The sequence below is a fragment of the Lithobates pipiens genome, unplaced genomic scaffold (assembly GCF_037356315.1).
Source record: "Lithobates pipiens isolate NorthernLeopardFrog02 unplaced genomic scaffold, aLitPip1_a1.2 Scaffold_16, whole genome shotgun sequence".
Taxonomy (NCBI): domain Eukaryota; kingdom Metazoa; phylum Chordata; class Amphibia; order Anura; family Ranidae; genus Lithobates; species Lithobates pipiens.
The window spans coordinates 109,878,099-109,899,229 of NW_027507748.1; the positions used below are offsets into that span (position 1 = coordinate 109,878,099).

At 42.6% G+C, this 21,131-nt stretch overlaps 1 protein-coding gene across 4 annotated transcripts in view; it reads right to left on the minus strand.

Moving 5' to 3' along the window:
• Window positions 1-574: 574 nt before the first annotated feature.
• Window positions 575-21,131, minus strand: part of CTPS2 (CTP synthase 2) — a 453,041-nt gene continuing 432,484 nt past the window's right edge. For all 4 annotated transcript variants that reach the window (XM_077480253.1, XM_077480248.1, XM_077480250.1 and 1 more), the window contains one exon: window positions 575-6,613. Coding sequence is in view for 2 of the 4 variants with exons in the window: in XM_077480248.1 (XP_077336374.1) it covers window positions 6,508-6,613 (106 nt within the window). In the remaining 2 variants the exon portion in view is untranslated. The remainder of the gene's footprint in view (window positions 6,614-21,131) is intronic.

Sequence of the window (21,131 nt, forward strand, 5' to 3'; positions counted from 1 at the left end):
TTATGTGACCACTTCTGGTAAAAATCTTCCCTGCTGTGCCTCCTTCACAGATGTGCAAAAAAACAAAAAACAAAGTGTATACCGCGCTAAGGTATGGACATTTCTGTAAAGACAAAGCTGCAACATACTACGTGATATTAACATAGTGTAAGAATTATATTCAAAAAATGCTGTGCTAATATATCCATATAAACAAGTGACAGTATCACAAATGCCATATGTGAAATTCACAAGTATGAAAGAAAACATGAAAAAAAAAAAAAAAGAAGAAAAAAGTCCTATGAACACCACAAAATAAATGAAAAAAAGTGCTGTCCAAACGGTGATCAGTAAATGTGTGGCTCAGGTCACTATAGATTGCTGTTCAATCCTCCACCCAATGACACTATGCAATGTTTGTCATAAAAATTTACCATCCGTTACAGATAGGTTCATTTAGGCATGAGGTATGAGGTATATAGGCATCATCTATATCTTCATATGGTAGTCATCAATATAGGTTACAAATGCTACAACCTCACACCAAAGTTCACTCGAAGAACAATATGTTTAGAGATAAATGAGGAGACCCCCATAGTGTACACTGTGTTTCTTTATTATTTAAAAAAGTAATGCACTCACATGTCATCTGGTACAAATGTGCTTATTTCAATAAAACTTAAATGGGTATACTAAAAATGGCTTCCTGGTGACTTCCCGAAAAAACGTGGTGACGTCACAGCAGGCTCCGCTCTATGCATTTCGTCATATCTGCCGTCATCTAGGGCACCACGGTATCCTTCACATATGCAGTATGTTGTGCTGAGTGGATATCTTCATGTGTTTTAAAGGTTAAGAGCTGCTGTTTTTACTGAGAAAAGTTACACCACTTGTGAACCCCCCTCTACCTTCTCCGCCATTCAAAGTGCTCAAATTGCTATTTTCCCACAATACGTAGTGTTCTGTGAATGGGTGGAGATCTTGTCATTCAAATGGTTTTCCTCCATTCACAAAATACAATGTCCTGTGGAATTTAATAGTGGGGGTTCTGTGAGTGGTGGGTGTGTGGTGCAACGTTTCTCAGAAGCAGCAGCTTAACCCCCACATCGCTCAGGACAGTATCCAGCAGCTGTGAAGACAGACCATGCAAGGAAGCAGCTGCCTGCCGGTAATGAGACCCAACCTAATGTGTATGGGGCCATATCCAAAATAAAGAAATTAACTTCAGCTTTAAAGACATCAATGAAGAGCATTCAGAACTGAATACTGTTTAGATTGAATGGACTTCAGTTGCCCTTTCTATACATTGCATATGTTCTGTTAGTGTGGCACAGGAATACAGGCATATTTTGAGAGTCAGTTGTCACAAAGCCTTTATTGTCACTGGTGGGAAAATGAAAAGCGTTTGAAAAGAAATAGCCTGCCAGCATCTGCTGGGGTTTTGCCAGCTTTGCTTTGTAAAAGTGATAAATAATATATTGCTGTCACAACAGAGAAACATTAACATGCTCACTTTACAACCAGAAGACAAAGAGAAATAAAAACCACTTTGAAAAGTGCCAGCACAAATATTGAGGTATATATTTGGACCCAGATCATTTTGTACTTCCATTTCAAACCAGTATGCAATTTAACACAATAACACTGTGCCCATTAAATGTAATATACTTTGTTTTTATGCTGAAGAAAGTGCCTCCTGACACTTACAATATCCACCTTCAGCTTTTTATACTTCAAAGATAGGTAAGAAATGTGTGACTTTTAAGATTATATAAATCTTCACTCCAGACAGATTCCTATGAGTTAGGTATTCATTAACAAATGTTTAAATGTATGTATAAATGCAAGCAATGACTTGGTAATAGCTGTTTGCAATGCATGTACAACATAAAGTGGGGAAGGGAAAGCCAGCACAAGGATACAGACAGCATGAGATGAGCTCATTGGTGTGTTCTCTCTCCTTTTACTGTTCAGTCACAGGGGGGTGGTGAGAAGGAGGCATGTAAAGCTGACCATAGATGATATGTTTCCTTGTGGATGAAAAAAAAGACAAATTGGGGTTGATTTACTAAAGGCAAAAAGACTGTGCACTTTGCAAAGTGCAGTTGCGCCAGAGCTTAGTGAATGAGCAGAAGCTCTGCTGACTTCCGTCATCCAGTCATGTGCAAGCAAAAATGCAGTTTTTTCATTTTCCTTCCTTCCTGCTGAACCAGCAAATCTTCAATCCATCTATGGCCAGCTTTAGTCTTAAGCCTCGTACACACGATTGGATTTTCTGCAGACAAAGCGTCAGACTTTTGTCCGAAGGGCATGTGCCTGGATTTTGTCTTGCATACAAACAGTACACAATTGTCGGGCAACATACATGAACGTAGTGACGTACTAGACATACTACGAGCCGATAAAGAGGAAGTTCAATTGTCAGGCGCCACCCTTTAGGCACTTTCTGCTAATTTTGTGTTCGTACAAGTTTGGTGAGTGTTGATTTGTGCTTTTCATTTCATGTTTTTTCAGTTTGTTTCTGAACGGCTGTTCATCAACCAGACATGCGGAATCGGAGGAGATAATGTGTTATTTATTATTGGACTTGGAGTTATTGCTTTGACCCAAGTCCAGTCCAGAAACAGGAGAAGGAGGATTTCTTGGACCAAAAATTGGTTGCTTTAATAATCGTGACCAATTATGTCATAAGGCTTTGCTGCGGGAGCTCCAAGAGAATAATCCAGATGATTTCCGGAATTATCTCCGGATGACAGACCCCTGCTTTCACCAATTCTTGGCATTGTTGACCCCTTATATTAAGAAGCAGGACACATGCATGAGGCTTTTATTTTATTTTTTGGTTGAATAATAATTATTTGATTTGGTATATTTTCTATATTTTTGGATGCATAGAATGCACTTTTTGGTTAAGTTCTATTGGCAAATAGCATGTCTAATTTTATTTGTTTTCTTTTTTTAATGCACAATAAAAAAATTGTGGAAAATAATATTTGGCTATGTATTTTACTTCAAATGACAGTTTGGGAGTAGGCAGTTACATTTAAAAAAATACAATGTACATTGACAAGGGACACCAACATAGTTGTATCTTTTGATCTTAAAAACAACAGGATAAGAGTGGTGTGGTAACTTGCCCAAAAAAAAAAACAAGCATAATAATATTATTCTTGACATCACTAGAAAATAAAAGCCTTTTAAAATACGTTTGGCAGAACTCCATCAGTATCACCAGCAAAGCAGCATCATTATTATTCCATTAAATAAAGAAGAAGAGAATGTGCGCTGCATTTCGAGATTTCATAATTTGCCATGTCACAAATGTTAATTCTCCATTGCGAATGCTAGTTTACAAGACCGACCGCTTCTGGCTCGTTCTTGCTTCCGAGCATGTGTGTTTGTACTTTGGACTTTTGTCTGGCGGACTTGTGTACACATCAGAAAATCTGACAACAGACATTTGTCCACGGAAAATTTATAAGCCTGCCATCCAACGAAATCTGACAATTGTCCAATGGAGCATACAAACAGTCAGGTTTTCTGCCAACAGTCTGTCATCACACAATTCCCAGCAGAAAATCTGATCGCGTGTACGAGGCTTATGGCCGGGTTGACACTGATGCGAATTGGATGTGGATTTCCTTGCATCCAATTCGCATGACAGGAGAGTGTGCCTGGATCTCAATGGAGCCGGTTCACACAGCTCCGGGGCAGCCACGCTCCATAATAGAAAAGGGTCCTGGGCATCTTTGGCTTTGTTTCAGGTCCGAATAAGGGCAAAAATTTCAGACCTGATTTGTTCCTGAAATGGGGAACAGGGACGCGCCGGACCCCCTGCTACAAGCTGTGCTGCAGATAGAGTGAAGCCGGTCTTATTGAACTTCTGTAGCAGAGAAGATCTAATTTCCTCCCCTACCAGAAAGAACTGTGTAAATCTCAGCATGGATAGGCAGAAATACAAATCCACTGGCAGGTAAAACAATTTCCCTATATGTATTTCATCTGTGTATTTAGCTGTTTGTGTGCACAGAAATAAGGAAGCTGCCATTACTGCATTGTTTGTTAGAGGAGCAGGCTCTGGGGTTCTCACCATGTACCCTGCTTCACTTTTTAACCACTTCACATCCAGGGCAATTTTTAACATTTTCAAACAATTTAAAATCTGCATTTTCCTTGAAAATGACTTAAAACCCCCAAAAAGAGCATCTTTACTGAAAGGAGAGACTATTTAAGAAAAACAAAATGCCAGTTGCAATTTTTTTATGTTGCACAATATTTATGCAAATATTTTTAAAATCGATATTTCCAGGAGAAAATATACTAAATTAAATTTCAGTGCACACAAACACAATATAATACCCAGTTTGTTGGTAAAATATAAAAGATGGGGTTGCAGCAAGTAAATTGTTACCAAACTTGCCTAGTCTTAAAATTGTGCATTCCTGTAAATTGGTCTGTGAAAGAAACTATGGTATCTCAAATTGTCCACAGGCAAAGATTTAAAATTACAGGTTATCAATTCAGAGTTAACCCAGATTTATGGCCCTAGAATTATTGCTCATGCTCTGCCATTTGTGGTGCAATTGCTATGTATATGCATGTGCTTGCACGCTTTGCACAGCTAGATGAGATTGCTTTGACATTTTTTATTAAATTATAATTAACTTTTTTTTTACATTTAACTTAATTGCGATCATATTTGGGCTAAAAATTGATAGCAATGGCAAGTGACAGGTTGTCTTTATTGAGAGATCAGGGAAATCAGCCAGGGAATGACAGCACTAAACCCAAAAGTGATTAAATGCCTCCAGGTTCATTAGTTGCAGCAGAGATCAGGAAGCAGATGTTCCTTGAGCTCCTATCCTTCTATATCAGTGGTTCTCGACTCCTGTTCTGTCCTGACCTTGGGAAGATGCAGACTAGAATACTGCAATCACTGAGCAGCAAATGATATCACCTGTGATGTATTTCAGTTATCTTGCAAACCTGGCCTGTTAGTGGGCCCTGAGGACAGGAGTTGAGAACCACTGCTCTACATCCTGACACAGTTTACAGGGGTCCTGCGGTTTCCCACTGCAACAATGGCACACAGTGGGGATGATTTACTAAAACTGGAGAGTGCAATATCTGGTGCAATCAGCTTATAACGTCAGCAATATCTGGTGCAATAGTGGGGATGATTTACTAAAACTGGAGAGTGCAATATCTGGTCAGCAATCAGCTTGTTCAATTAAAGCTTTGGAAATAAAACCTGAAAGTGGATTGGTTTCTATGCAGAGCTGCACCAGATTTAGTAGTCTCCAGTTTTAGTAAATCAACATCAACACAGCTGTGCCGTAGACAGCGGTGCCTGTCTTTCGGCAAATATCTCCTAAACCATGTAGGTTTATTTCTTGGACCTACAGGTAAGCCTTAATCTAGGCTTACCTGTAGGTCAAAGTGGCTTGTAAGGGTTTACAACCACTTTAAGGGTTTACATTTGCATTCATACAAAATCTAAAATGTATGCCATTAACACTTCAATTCCCACAATGTTCTTCTTAACCCCTATATGACCATTCAACATATATACACTCTATTGTCAGTATTGGGCCACCTGCCTGGCTTTGTTAAAGCTCTCTGAATGCTAGTCAAAGTTGCTGTCACTAAATAAAATGGTTAGTTTACAGTCCTGTTTACGCCTTGCTTTTGTTTTGTGTCAAAAATTATACCCTGTGTAGCTTTAATGGTGCATCAAAGCTTCCATAGAAGTCTATGGCAAAGCTCGCTTGAAGCCCTACTGAAGCCTCATCGAAGCCCCACGAAACCTCACCGAAGCCCCATCGAAGCCTCATCAAAGCCCCACCGAAACCTCATCAAAGCCCCATGAAGCCTCCCCAAAGCCCAATAGAAGCACCAAGCAAAAGCTAGGTGTAAACAGGACTGTAAGCTAACCATTTTATTTAGCGACTGGGGCTTTGACTGGCATTCAGAGAGCTTTAACAAAGCCTGTCCAAAGCCACGTTTTGAAGCAAGTGTAAACTAGCCCTAATTCTGTGATGTTGTTTCAATGTATAATTCTCACAAGATATTTCTACTTTTCAGTTACATCTGTAGACAATTCCCTAAAGTTTGTTTGGGGCAGAATGGTCCGGAACAATACTTGATTAAAATCAGCTCATCAGTTACCAAAACAATCAGTGGGGCATAGTGATAGAATTCATTCGGTGTACAATGTACTTGCTGGCTAAACACTGAAGAATAACTGGCTCCACTTTGGATAATTTACACAAACAATTTTCTAGACTCTGGGTTGTGGATGGAAGTACAAATGATGTATGAAGCATATTACAAACAATTACTCCATTTGAGATGAACAGCTGCAGATACATTCAGTGCCAAGGATGATGAGAAGACAGCTCTCCATAGGATTTGCATCCATCTCTCCCGCAGTACTGTCGCCCGTGGGTTAGAAGCCCCAGACACAGCATCTGTGTATGAAGATTTCGGTTGTTAACTGTGTGTACACACGAATAAACAAAGTGCCCATTATTTCAACTTATTTCCAATTCTTATGATGGATGTAACTAGTTCTTGCAGATGTTTGCAGAGCGATTCCACTTGTAATCCGTAATTTCTCTGGTTAGCTGTGCTTCTGTTAAGAAAGAAAAAATCCCCAGTGAGCCTTGTTATTTTATGTGACTCGTACACTCAACTGGAAAGCAAAAGGTAACAAAATACAATTAATCAAAAGAAAGAGGACCGGCAAACAAACTGTATTTTTGAACAGCAAAACCAAACATCCACCTCAAAGCCACTCTGATAACCTTAGCTGTTTATTAAACCTAAGGGGGCTGACTAGCGTGGCTAGGGTAAAACAAGTCAGCAAAGACAAATAATTTGCATGGTGTTCAAATGTAGTGCAATAAATCTGAACGGTTGATAACAGATTTGGCAAAACAATCAAATTGGGCATTGAGTGAGGGGGACATAGTTGGCATGGGTAAGCTACGAGTGAAAGATAGGAAAGCTGGTCAGGTGTGGTGGGAAAAATCAATTGTACAGGGTTGATGGATCGCATTTTTACATGTAAATGGCTGGTAAGTGATTCACAAGGGCGCAAAAAAAAAAAAAAAAATGCCATCGGCCCTGAATGATTGATATCGGATTTGATCATTTTGTCAAATCAGACATGGATTGTTAAGCTTTATCGCACCATGTATGGCCACCATTACAGGAGTCAGAAAGTGGATGAAGTCTCTCTAATATCTGCTGATTCTGCCAACTGGTCTGTTATGTGCCAGCTTTATTTTACACTGGGATATCCAACCCACAGCCCAAGATGGCTACGAATGCAGCCCAACACAAAATTGTAAACTGATTTAAAAATTTTGATTTTTTTTTTTGTAAAACTGTGTTTACACTATGCAAACCGGTGCAGCCGAATAACAATTTGACAGTGTATCTCTAATGGAATTTCATAAGTTTTATTTTCCCAATCTTCACAATCAAGCCGTATTCATGTCATCAGTTTTCAGCAACACCAATGTTTGTCGCCAACTATTTTCAAGGATGAAGCACCTGAAGGGCAAAATTATAACCAAAATATCTGATGAGCACCTTGAGAATTGCTACTACATCCATCAAACCAGATATTGATGTGTTAGTTTATCAAAAATAGTGTCAACTATTGCAACTAGTTTTATATGGTGCCCTCTTTTACAATAAAAACTAAATTACAAAGAAAATGAAGTTGTATTACTCAGATAGGTACATTATTTAGATCAGTGATTGTTAACTTGTGATCTGCTCGACTTTTTCTGCACATCAGCTATCCTTACTGTTTGTGTATTTTATGTGTGGCCCAAGACAATTCCTCTTCTTCCAACGTGGCCCACGAAGGTCAAAGGGTTGAACACCCCTGCTTTAACAGGATGACAATGATGTCCGATGCTTCTTTGGAAGTGAAATGGAACAGTAGCATTACCCAGAGCCATAGCACCTCTCAAGACTTGCAGCTCCTGCCACACACGAAAAACACGGGTGCTGGCCCTCATAGCCCTTCTCCACTCTCCATCAAAAGATAAACAGCAGCATTCCGATCTTAGCTCTTCTTTCTGTGTTTAAGTGTCATCAACGTGACTGCATACATTTCTCCACCCTAAAATCAACCTTTCTTGGCACCTTTCACCACTCCCAACTTGCCCAGAAGGATAAGGGAAGTCTTCCCCTATCCCTGTGAGCAATCCTGGGGAATTTTTATTTTCCTGGGAGCTAACAGCATCCCTGTAGTTATGCATGCCCATGTTCTGCCACAGAAGAAAATGGCTGTATTCATCTCCATTGTAAATGAGTCTGAGGTCTGTGTTCACATTTATGCATTTACTGAGATGGGGAGGGGGGTAGGGCAAACTGAAAATGTAATTTAAGGCTGAATTTTCTGTGATGCATGCTTACCATGGCCCAGTTGGCACACTGTAGATTTCCATAGCTCATACCTGATGGGCCACTGGAGAGGCTTAAAATCACTCAGTATTACAACTATGATGACTGCAATCTTCTGGCTCCTGCTTGGATTCTGTGCAAGACCCTCTGACCATTGGGGGGGGGGGGGGGTACTCACTCAGTCTTGTATTTTTTTCAATGAATTCACTGGATTAGATGAGTTAAAGATTGTGATGTCGTGGTCCCTTAACGCCATCTCATTCAATCATAGAAAACATTGTGTATTGATTGAAAAAAAAAAAGAGGTCAATGTGCAGAGGGTATGATGCTTGCACAGAACCTGAGCTCACAGCTATCCCTTTAGTAGCAGCAACTACTACAGTGGTCTGCAGCTTACCCAGCAGCCCATCAGGTATGAGAAATGTACTGTATAGTCACATTGTACCAAGCTAGACTAATGTAAGTAGGCATTACAAATAAATCCTAAAACTTTAAATGTACACATACTGAATACACACTTTACATAATTCAATACAATATTTTCACAGGGATAAGCCTGCCACGTAAACATTTTTTTCCCTGTATCACATGTTGCAATCCATAAAATAAATACAGTGAGCTCAGAAGATATAAATTCTGTAAATATCTTTTCTAAAATGCAAGTTTAAATATAATCACATTTTTCATAGATTTCTGCCTGGAACTGGTTCAGTTTCTGTATATTCATGCCTATATCTCAGATCCTTGGCTACAATTAAATGTGTAATTAGATACAAAAGAATCTTAATATAGAATAACAAGAGGCTGGCTAAAATCGGAACAAGATCATACAAATTTCCATAGACATTTCCATAAACAGTAACAAAAGATGAGATAAAATATAGCTGAGATCTGACTTATAGTGTATGTCAATAACCAAGTCTTTCCTTCTGTATAATGTTTATTTATTATACAGTATCTCTACACAACATCTTGACAAGATGAATGGCTTGCCTTGAGTCCTAATGATCCACATTATTGTACACTTCCTTAACACAGTACAGAGACAGGCCTGTCTATATCAAACTTGCCAACTAGGCGACAACTTACAAGGGTTCTAAATCATGACAATGACTGAACCGAGTTATAGATCCATAGGCAAGTAGAACTGTTTATATAATTTTATTTATTATTTTTTTCATTTTGCCTGGAGCTCTCACTTTAAGTATTTAAGTGAAAGCTTCAGGCAAAATGCAAAATCCAAAAAAAAAATAATAATAATAATATAAGCAGTTCTACTTGCCTACAGATCTATAACTAGGTTCAGACATTGTCATGATTTAGAACTCTCTGCCCCACTGCATGGCCACTATTTATTGGTTTGGCTTTATAACTGAACAATAGAAACAAACTCCTGTGCGCAAATGTGGTGCTCAGAGCCTGATAGGTTTCCACTCTTCCAGTTTATAACTATGGCTCCATCATGCTTTGCTGCCCTCTTGGGACTGCGGTTATCCCTTCATATGCGGCAATAAAAAAGAAAAACAAGGTGCACCAGCCTAGCGCATTACCTCGACACACTGTTTATTAATCCATAAAATACAATTTTATACTCTATACCTGTAATATTATACTTTAACTACCTGTGTCACCACTGTTCTTGGCAGTTCTATGAATAGTAAAAAAAAAAACCTCCTTAGCGGTAACCCCGAGCCACACTTGGGATAGCATCGCAGGATCCTGGAAGAGGTGACTTACCTTGTCCCTGGGATCTTGCGATGTACTCCCGCTGTGTACAGTGACTGGACCTTCCGCCTGATGCTCTGTGTGTTCCGGCTTCCCTTCCTTGTGAACGTTGCGTCACAGGGGGGTGGAACTGGCGGCAGATTCAAAAAGTGTAAACCACAACACACACAATACATTGTAATCTTATTGGATTACATTACTGTATAAAATAATTTGACCTCAGTTTGCCCCCCCCCCCCAGTGCTTTGTCCAGTGCCCTTGCCTGCAGTTTTACTGTACTTTCTGCCTGGAAACTGGGAACGACCATGGCATCAAAAAAGTGCGCTCTACCTCAAAAGTGGTTTATGATGTGCTGGAAAACAGTGATAGCTATACAGAATCCCTTTCAGAATTGAGTGATAGTGATTCGTGGGGAAATTCATCATCAGACACAGAAAGTGATTTCAGTGACGATCCTGTGACTGACCTCGGTGATGTCCGGACTTGGTGCTTTATTGACTGCAGTACGGATCACGCAGCACCCCCAAGATTCCCATTTACTGGAGCACCTGGTATCAAAGTGGATGCTGAAGATGACAACCCCTTGGCATACCTCCAACTATTTTTGACTGATGAGGTTATTGAAAAAATAGTTACGGAGACAAACCAGTGCCAGGAGAAACAAGCCGCTATGCATCTGAGGCTTTGAAGAAGCATAAAGTGGGAACCAGTGACCAAAGAGGACATTTGGAAATTTCTGGGCCTAATAATTTTTCAGGGAGTGATAGAGAAACACCCGCAGAAGTGGTATTGGACAACTAATAAATTACTAGCCGCTCCACTCTTTGGCATGGTCATGTCGGAGTACAAATATCCCTGATAATGAAGTATTTGCACTTTGTAAATAATGAAGATTTTGATGAAACTACTCATCCAGCACCCAAACTCAAGAAGATTTGGGAGCTATATCAAATGATTCAGAAAAATTTCCAACAGAGCTATGTGCCAGATAGAGACATCAACATAGACGAAAATGTCTAATGGCCTACAAGGGAAGACTCAAAGAGAGCATGATTTGGCATCAAATCTTTCATGCTACTGTATGTGAATCGAGCACTGGTTACATTTGGAATTCTGTTCTTTACACTGGGAAAGGAACCAAATTCAAACAAAAATACAGTAATTATGGAATAGCAACATCTTGAGTTCTTTCATTAATTGAGCCATTGCTAAATCAGGGCTATTGTGTAACTACAGACAATATTTACATATCTCCTGAACTCTATGCATAGACTACAACAACATCATGGGAGGTGTTGACAGAGCTGACCAGGCAATGACATTTTATCCAACAATGAGAAAACAACAAAAAAAAGTATTACAAGTAGATCTTCAGTCATCTTCTTGAGCAAGGCTTGTGGAATGCATTCATTCTGCTAAAAAAAAAAGTGACAAGCCTGTGGTTCATGCTGACTTTGTTTGGAAAGTTGCCTAACCTAGCTTTCTGAACCACCAAACACCAACGGCTGTATATAGAGCTGGACGTCGTGCTGCTGGTGTTGTTAACCCAGAACACCTGACTGGCCATCACTTCATGGACCACATCCCACAAACTGAAAAAAGTCAGCACCCACAAGGATGTGCGTGGTTTGTTGCTCAAACCGTGATGACACTGGAAGGAAAATCCGAAAGGAAACCAGGTTCTATTGTCCTGATTGTGACCCTGGATTTTGTGCAGTCCCATGTTTCAAAGTTTACCATACCCGGGATGTTTACTGAAGCAATATGACTAGTAATATTGCACCCTTGTTTGGCCCCAAAAACATTTCAGTGTTTTTGATTTGATTATATTATTGAATAAAATGTATTATTATTATTTGCTATTATTTATATTATAATTTATGATTTTGTGTTTCAAACTTTATCATACCCAGGATGTCTACTAGACTCTGGTTTGGGCAGATATAAGTGAGTTATTCCTAAGAATTACAGGCCTACACTATAAAATGCCAAATTTCCATGCAAAATAACTGTACTGCTTTCAGCATCAAAAATCATACCGCCAGGGAGGTTAAAAAGAAATAAAAATCAAGCATAATCAAGCATATATTCTTAGATCAAAGAAATACCTTCTATTGCTCTCTGCTAACTCCAAAATTCATTATTTTTTTATTGCTGCTGTGATCTGACTTCCTCATGGAGGGTGGCTACTTTCATTCTATATGTATGTAGGATCATAGCCACCCTTCACTTGCTTTGATGGACTAGGGACTCTAAGATTTGTATTGTGCACAGAGCAGTTCACATGATCACAACTAATGTGCACTGCTTTCTTAAAATATTGAAAGTGAGGAGTCAAAGGAGAGGTTTAGGAGGTCACGGAAGACATAATAAAGAGGCAGAAAAACACAGTAAGAAACAATTTAATGAAAAATAGATTGCAGGGCCATTATAGTATATGTTAACCCAATCCATTCAGTTTAAAATGGAAATGAAAGAACATCTGTGCATATACAGTTTACAAAAACATTATAAACACCTTTTGCTTTCTTTTTTTAAAAGTGACCACATAATCTCTGTTCTCAGCTGCATAATAGGCTTAGAGAGGTGGGGGTGAAGAAACAGCAATACCTTGATGCTTATGTTCTCAGTAAATGGCTGTGTATGGGGGGGGGGGGGGGGGGTCTCGGCACAAGTCTAAGCCCCTGTACACACGGTCGGAGATTCTGCCAACCAAATCCGTCGGATTTTGTCCGTCGGATTTAGTCCGACGGATTGTGTCCGAAACTGTTGCATACACACGGTCGGGCCAAGTTGTCTGATTTAGTGGTTGCCAAGAACGCTGTGACGTAAGCCGTGTACGGCGGGACTAGAAAAAGGAAGTTTAGCACCACGTCCGGCACCCTTTGGGCTCCTTCTGCTGATCTCGTGTTTTAGTAGAAGTTTGGTGAGAGACGATTCGCGCTTTTCAGAGTAGTGATTCAGATCGCTACTGCTCTTCAGTTTGTGCTTGTCTTTGCGTATCTGATAATCAGTGCGTGCAGTCATTAAGTATTTGCTTTTCATTGTGGACTATATCTTGGTGTAGTACGCTTTGAAAGGCATTATTGTCTGCTTGCTTCTGCTATTCAGGTCGTCCTTTCAGGCCTTGCTGTTTATCGGTGCTTTCTGGTGTCCGTTCTGACCAGCCGACCATTTTCCAAACATGTTTCGTCTACGTACTCATCATACAGTTTGTGCTGTGCAGGGGCTTCATGTTGGGGTTCTTACTTTGACTTTGACACAAGCCCGGTCCATGAACAGGGAGGGGAGGCGTTTGTGGACCTTGAATTGGTTGCGCCAGCGTCACCAGTTCTCCCACATGCCTTTGCTCCGTGAGATCCGCGAGAATAATCCTGATCATTTCTGGATTTTTCTCAGGATGACGGACCCCGTTTTTCACCGTCTGCTGGCTTTACTGACCCCTTATATCACCAGGCAGGATACCTGCATGTGGCAAGCCATCACTCCGGAGCAGAGGCTCATCGCCACGTTGCGCTACTTGGCGACTGGAAGAAGCCTTCAGGACCTCAAGTTCTCTACAGGCATCTCCCCCCAGGCTCTGGGGATCATTATTCCAGAGACCTGTTCTGCCATCATTCAGCTCCTGCAGAAGGACTATATTATGATAAGTTTTATCCTTAAACATCACATTCTATGTATTTCATGATTGCTAATGTCTTGCATTTCTTTCCTCATTCCCTAATTACCATCATTGCAATATGCTCTAATTCATATGCTCTGCCCCTTTGTCCTCATGCATATTTGCCTCACTAACTTCCCCACCATGCTCTTCTTGGCCCCTAAAACTATAGTCTAGTCACTTAACAATGTCTTTTGGCAGCTCCATAGTATTGCTTTCCCCTAAACACCCCCTAAAATCTCTACAAATGTGATGTGTGTGCTTCAATTCATGCAAAGTGACCTTTTTTGGATTTTTGGAGTTGTGCCAAACTCATTAGTAACCCCCCTCTCCTCAACTGCTAGCTCAGCTGATAGCAATCTTCTATCTGATGACTTGACCCAACCCAATACACACTCTAAATACCTTTTTCATGATCACATTTATGGACAAATTCACCAAAGCATGTAGTGTAAGGCTCGGTTCACACAGGGGGCGATGCGAGGCGGCACGACTTGCCGCGCCGCGACCTGCCGCGACCTCAGCGGCAACTTGCAAATGACTTCTGTATAGAAGTCAATGCAAGTCGCCCCGAGGTCGCCCAAAAGTAGTACAGGAACCTTTTTTCTAAGTCGGAGCGACTCGAGTCGCTCCTCATAGAACGGTTCCGTAGTACAGAACGGGTCGACTTGTCAGGTCGCGGCACGGCAAGTCGTGTCGTCTCGCATCGCCCCCTGTGTGAACCGAGCCTAAGGGCCTGCCTCAATACTTTCAAATGCTATTTTGATTTTTTCAACACATTAATTTTCTTGCTATGTAATAGCAGAATGTCAAAATGTGCTTCCATTTTGTTATTATGACACTTCTTACCTGTCGGATGGGCTGCCAATAGTGTAACTAAGGAGGGGCTTCCCAAAGTATCACACATTATTTAGGCATACAGCTCTCAATCAAGTGGAGAGGGTTACCTGTCCTAAACATCCCCCCTCATTTTTTAGCAAGGGCCCATCAGATGGGGGGGGGGATGGGGGGGTTATGACTCTCATAAGGGGACCTTATACTTTAGGCTTTAAATACTCAGTTAAAAAAATGTTATACTAATTTTGTCCAAAAATGTGGGTGTCTAATCTGCATGCAATGTTGATTTGTCAAATTATTAGTTTTTGTTCTTGTGTCACTACACAGTGTCCTTCAAGCCACAGGAATGGCAGACTGTGGCCTCTCACTTTGCCAGTTTTATTAAAGTTGTGCCTTTTTCACCAACAGTGCAAACCCAAGTTCAGAGCGAGATGAGGGGACAGTCTCTTCTTCAGATAATCTTATTATGTTGTGGGTCTGCTACACACACACACACCTTCTTTTTGTTAACTAATGTATGTAGTACATTACTGATCAAAATCATGCTCATTTTCAGCACCATGGCAGGAAAATAGCATGATTGTACAAATTTACACCTCACTGTGGGTGCTTTTTACTAAAGGCTCATCCACTATGCACTACAAGTGCACTGCAAAAGTACACCTGAAACTGCACTTGGAGTGCAAAGTGGAGTTACCTTTAGTAAATCGCACTCCTTCTCAGCACAAACTCAAATTTGACTACAAATACATTTTAGGACCAATGAAAAAGGAAGCCACACATTGTTGACAATTCAACTTTTTAATACAAGCACATTCATATGTGCGTTTATTAAAGGTTTTTACAACAAACCAAGAGATTTTGTGTATCCAAAACAGAGTTTAATCATATTTTTTTTACTTGTTTTTTTTGTGTAAACAGGCATGTATCAAACCGTAAAATACAGAACACAGGAACTTACAAAGTTCAACTTTGAAAAGTGAAGACAATATCAGACATGAGTATGTACAAACTGGGCTGATATTGCCTTCATCACATGGGGTGTGACCCCTGAAAAATCCAAATTTGGAAGATGCACACAGTGTGTCAACATGTGCTATCTCCCATCATGAGGGATCAATGTACATGCTTTGGGGCTGCAACCCCTTCATCTCAGACACTTTACACAAAACACGTACATTGATCCCTCATGATGGGACATAGTGCATGTTTACACACTCTGTGCATCTTCCAAATTTTTAATTTTGCAAAATACAAAATTTTTATGTTAAAAATAAAAAATAAAACCCTATCTAGTTTTTTAGTTTTCACACTCTCCCCAAAACATCAATGATGTTCTTCATTTTATTTTTAACATCATTGATGTTTTGTTGTACAATTTCCAAATCCCGATTGCTCCCCATTATCTCCCCGATCAAGATCTGGGCACTTTCACTGGTAAAACGGGAATCTTCTTCCACATCACCTAGAAAACAAAGCAAACAAACACACCATGTAATCCAAATATGGTGATATACATTGATGAGCTTACCGGAAGCTGTGTTCTCCGACACTCACCTGTTGTGGTGACAATTTGTCCAACCTCCACAATCTCTCCTTCCTCCTCCTGCTCCTGCTCTTGCTCCTCTGTTTCTGCTTTTGGAAGTTGCCCTTCATTGGGAGGGGTGTGGTCCCTGGTGTCCTCATACTTGCCGAGTCTTCTCTCCCCTATGAGAATGTAAACAAAGATTAATTAGTAGTGATGGACGAACGTTTCGCCCGGCGGTCGTTTCGCGGCGAATTTCCGACATTCGCGGTCCGCACGTTCGAACGCCTTTTTCCGTCGTTCGCCGCGGCGGACTTACGTGTTTAATGTATACAAGAACTTTAACCTTTGGTGACACGTTTATCATGTGATACAGGACAGCCAATTGAGACATGACAGCACATGGACACTTGTACATTCCCCCTAACCTATAAATACACCCGATCCGGTGGCCATTTTACATTCTTTCTTCTGTTACGATAGGGACAGGTTCCTGTGTGGAGTAGGGAGAGATAAACCACTAGCTATTTGGTACACAAAAGTTCTTTTCAGGACTGGTATAGGTGTTAGGTGTTGATAGGTTTGCTGTGCTGCTGATTCTTGCAGCAGCCTGAGTGTCTTTTGTTAGTTTAGAGAAAGGGAAAGGACGGTGTATGCTACAGGGACAGCCAGATTAGTCTTTCATCATCATCATCATCATCATCATCATTAGCTGTTACTATCAAGGTCCACAAAAGAGCTGTTCCAGTAACCACTAATCGTTCTCTTTTTTTGCCAATTTGTATAGGGACAGGAAGGAAGCAGTGTTGTCAGGCAGTGAGGGTAATTTTAAAGACTTGCTGTTATTATTAGTTCCACAAAGGTTCTTTTCAGGACTGGTATCAGTGGTACAGTAATAGGCTTGTACATGTATAATATTCTTTCTTCCAAATATAGAAAGGATATTATACTTGACTGCTGCCCTTCTGCTGCAGTCTGCTAAACATTCACAACTCACTTGTTCCACAAAAGTTCTTATAAGGACTGGTAACTTGGTATAGGGTGCTACGGTACATAGGCTTGAGTGCGGTACAGTCTGCTGTTCTGTAAGGACCGCTATCGGTCCACAATAGATAGGGTTGACGTGCACCACTGCTGACCGCTGCCCTATACTGCAGCAGTCCTTCAGCGGTATAGGGACTGACGTACAGTCTGCTAATCACTAACACACAACCTGCTTGTTCCACAAAAGTTCTTATAAGGACTGGTAACTTGGTATAGGGTGCTACGGTACATAGGCTTGAGTGCGGTACAGTCTGCTGTTCTGTAAGGACCGCTATCGGTCCACAATAGATAGGGTTGACGTGCACCACTGCTGACCGCTGCCCTATACTGCAGCAGTCCTTCAGCGGTATAGGGACTGACGTACAGTCTGCTAAACACTAATACACAACCTGCTTGGTCCACAAAAGTTCTTATAAGGACTGGTAACTTGGTATAGGGTGCTACGGTACATAGGCTTGAGTGCGGTACAGTCTGCTGTTCTGTAAGGACCGCTATCGGTCCACAATAGATAGGGTTGACGTGCACCACTGCTGACCGCTCACCTATACTGCAGCAGTCCTTCAGCGGTATAGGGACTGACGTACAGTCTGCTAATCACTAACACACAACCTGCTTGTTCCACAAAAGTTCTTATAAGGACTGGTAACTTGGTATAGGGTGCTACGGTACATAGGCTTGAGTGCGGTACAGTCTGCTGTTCTGTAAGGACCGCTATCGGTCCACAATAGATAGGGTTGACGTGCACCACTGCTGACCGCTGCCCTATACTGCAGCAGTCCTTCAGCGGTATAGGGACTGACGTACAGTCTGCTAAACACTAATACACAACCTGCTTGGTCCACAAAAGTTCTTATAAGGACTGGTAACTTGGTATAGGGTGCTACGGTACATAGGCTTGAGTGCGGTACAGTCTGCTGTTCTGTAAGGACCGCTATCGGTCCACAATAGATAGGGTTGACGTGCACCACTGCTGACCGCTGCCCTATACTGCAGCAGTCCTTCAGCGGTATAGGGACTGACGTACAGTCTGCTAAACACTAATACACAACCTGCTTGGTCCACAAAAGTTCTTATAAGGACTGGTAACTTGGTATAGGGTGCTACGGTACATAGGCTTGAGTGCGGTACAGTCTGCTGTTCTGTAAGGACCGCTATCGGTCCACAATAGATAGGGTTGACGTGCACCACTGCTGACCGCTGCCCTATACTGCAGCAGTCCTTCAGCGGTATAGGGACTGACGTACAGTCTGCTAAACACTAATACACAACCTGCTTGGTCCACAAAAGTTCTTATAAGGACTGGTAACTTGGTATAGGGTGCTACGGTACATAGGCTTGAGTGCGGTACAGTCTGCTGTTCTGTAAGGACCGCTATCGGTCCACAATAGATAGGGTTGACGTGCACCACTGCTGACCGCTGCCCTATACTGCAGCAGTCCTTCATCGGTATAGGGACTAAGAGTTTTGTCACAGGGTCATTTAAAAAATGACAGGCAGAGGAAGAGGCAGGCCCTTCCGCAGGGGTGGTAGGGGTAGGGCAGGAGCAACAGGCTTGAGCCAAAGTGGGAAGTTGCAGAAGGTGCGTTCAATTACTTTAAAGGATGCACCAGACTTGGTTGAGTGGCTCGCTCAGCCTTACTCTTCTGCACCCTCCTCATCCTCTCGATCTGCACCCTCTTCTTCACTCTCTGCTATGTGCACCCCCAAAGACACTACCACCAACAACACGACCACCACCACCACCACCACATACCTTCCGCTTGAGTCACTGGAATTATTTTCCGATCCATATCAAGAGGACATTTCTGATGCGCAGCCACTCTTGGTATTGGATCAGGAAGAGGAGGTAGCAACAAGCGCTACTCAGCAGTCTGACGCCAGTACCCAGATCAGCCCAAGGAGGAGGTTGGTCCCCGGTGTTGCTGCCTACTCCGAGATCTCTACTTATAGCGGTGGGGAAGGTGACGTTGATGATGACGTGTCTAGTGATGTCACGTGGGTGCCCACAAGAGAGGAAGAGGAGGGGAGTTCAGAGGGAGATATGGACCAGCAGATAGGGAGGAGAAGCAGCAATGACTTACATTGCACAGCAGGGACAAAGCAGACTGCAAATGTATCAGGAGCGAGTCATCGACCATGTACGGTCACATCTGGCGCTCCCAGGACACCGGCACATGGCTCCGCAGTGTGGGCTTTTTTTAACGTGTCCGCTGCTGACAATAGCGTTGCCATCTGCAATCTTTGCAGTCAACGCGTTAGTCGCGGTAAGCCCAATACTCACCTAGGGACGACCGCCTTAAGAAGGCACATGAGCAGCCATCACCGAGCCCAGTGGGAGCAACGGAACACACAAAGCCACACTGCAGGCTCTCACCGTCCAGCCTCGTCTTCTACTTCTCCTTCTCCTCTCTCCTCACAATTGTCCTCCACTCCACCTTCCATCACGCCAAGCTCACATTTTTCTGCAAAAAGGCAGGCTTCCGTGGGCCTAATGTTTGAGCGTAAAAAAATGATGACGCCGGATAACCCTCTTGCCCAACGGTTGGCGGCTGGCTTGTCAGAACTCATAGCCCGCCAACTACTGCCATATAAACTGGTGGACTCGGAGGCCTTTCGCAAATTTGTGGCCATTGGAACACCACAATGGAAGGTCCCAGGAAGGAAGTATTTCTCACAGAAGGGCATCCCAGAGCTATATGGCCATGTTCAGCGGCAAGTGAATGTATCTCTGGCACACAGTGTCGGTGCCAAGATACATCTGACCACAGACACGTGGTCTAGCAAACACGGGCAGGGAAGGTATATCAGTTTTACTGCCCACTGGGTGAACCTTCTGACGGCCGTCAAGCATGTAACCCGTGGCACCCGTGTAGATTTGGTTTTACCGCCACGGATTGCATGCAGGCCTGACTCTTCTTCTCCTCCTCCTACTCCATCCTCCTCCCTCTCCTCCTCAGCTGCCTCCTCCTTTTCCGCTGCTAGCGTCTCTTCCACTGCACCGCCCAAGCTCCCCAGAACCTATTCCACATGCCAGGTGAGACGTTGCCATGCCGTGCTGCGTCTGTTGTGCCTGGAAGCAAAGAGCCACACTGGCCCGGCACTCCTTTCAGCTTTGCGTTCACAGGCAGATGAGTGGCTAACACCGCTCAATTTGACAGTTGGTAAAGTGGTGTGTGACAACGGTGCCAATCTGCTTAGCGCATTGAAACAGGGCAAAATCACGCACGTGCCGTGCATGGCACACGTCTTAAACTTGGTCGTGCAGCGATTCCTTGTCAAATACCCTGGGGTCCAGGACATCTTGCGGCAGGCAAGGAAAATCTCGGCCCATTTCAGAAGATCTTACACGGCCATGGCTCGCCTTGCTGACATTCAGCGGCGACACCATCTGCCGGTCAGACGTCTTATTTGCGATTGCCCGACGCGATGGAACTCAACCTTCTATATGCTTGATAGGCTGCTCCAGCAGAAACGTGCAGTTAACGTCTACCTGTATGAACTCTGCGAAAGAAACGGTTCTGGGGAGCTGGGTTTTTTTTCACCGCGCCAGTGGCTGCTCATGCGCGACACATGCAGACTTCTGCGGCCATTTGAGGAGATCACCAAACTGGTCAGTCGCAGCCATGGCGCCATCAGTGACATGGTACCTTATGCCTTCTTTCTGGAGCGTGCATTGCGTCGTGTCATTGATCAGGCTGTGGAGGAGCAGGAGCGGGAAGATGAGGAAGTCGCAATGCTGGATGAATTCCCAGGGGGGGCTACTCTATCTGAGACAAGTCAACAACAGGAGTCTGATGAGGAGTCAGAGGAGGATGGTGCCGGGGCGGATGAGCAGGAGCAAGAAGAGCATGCTTTAAACCTTTCTGGGATCCCTGTTGTGCGAGGATGGGGAGAGGAGAATGAAGAGGACGACATTATCCTGGATGATGAGCAGGA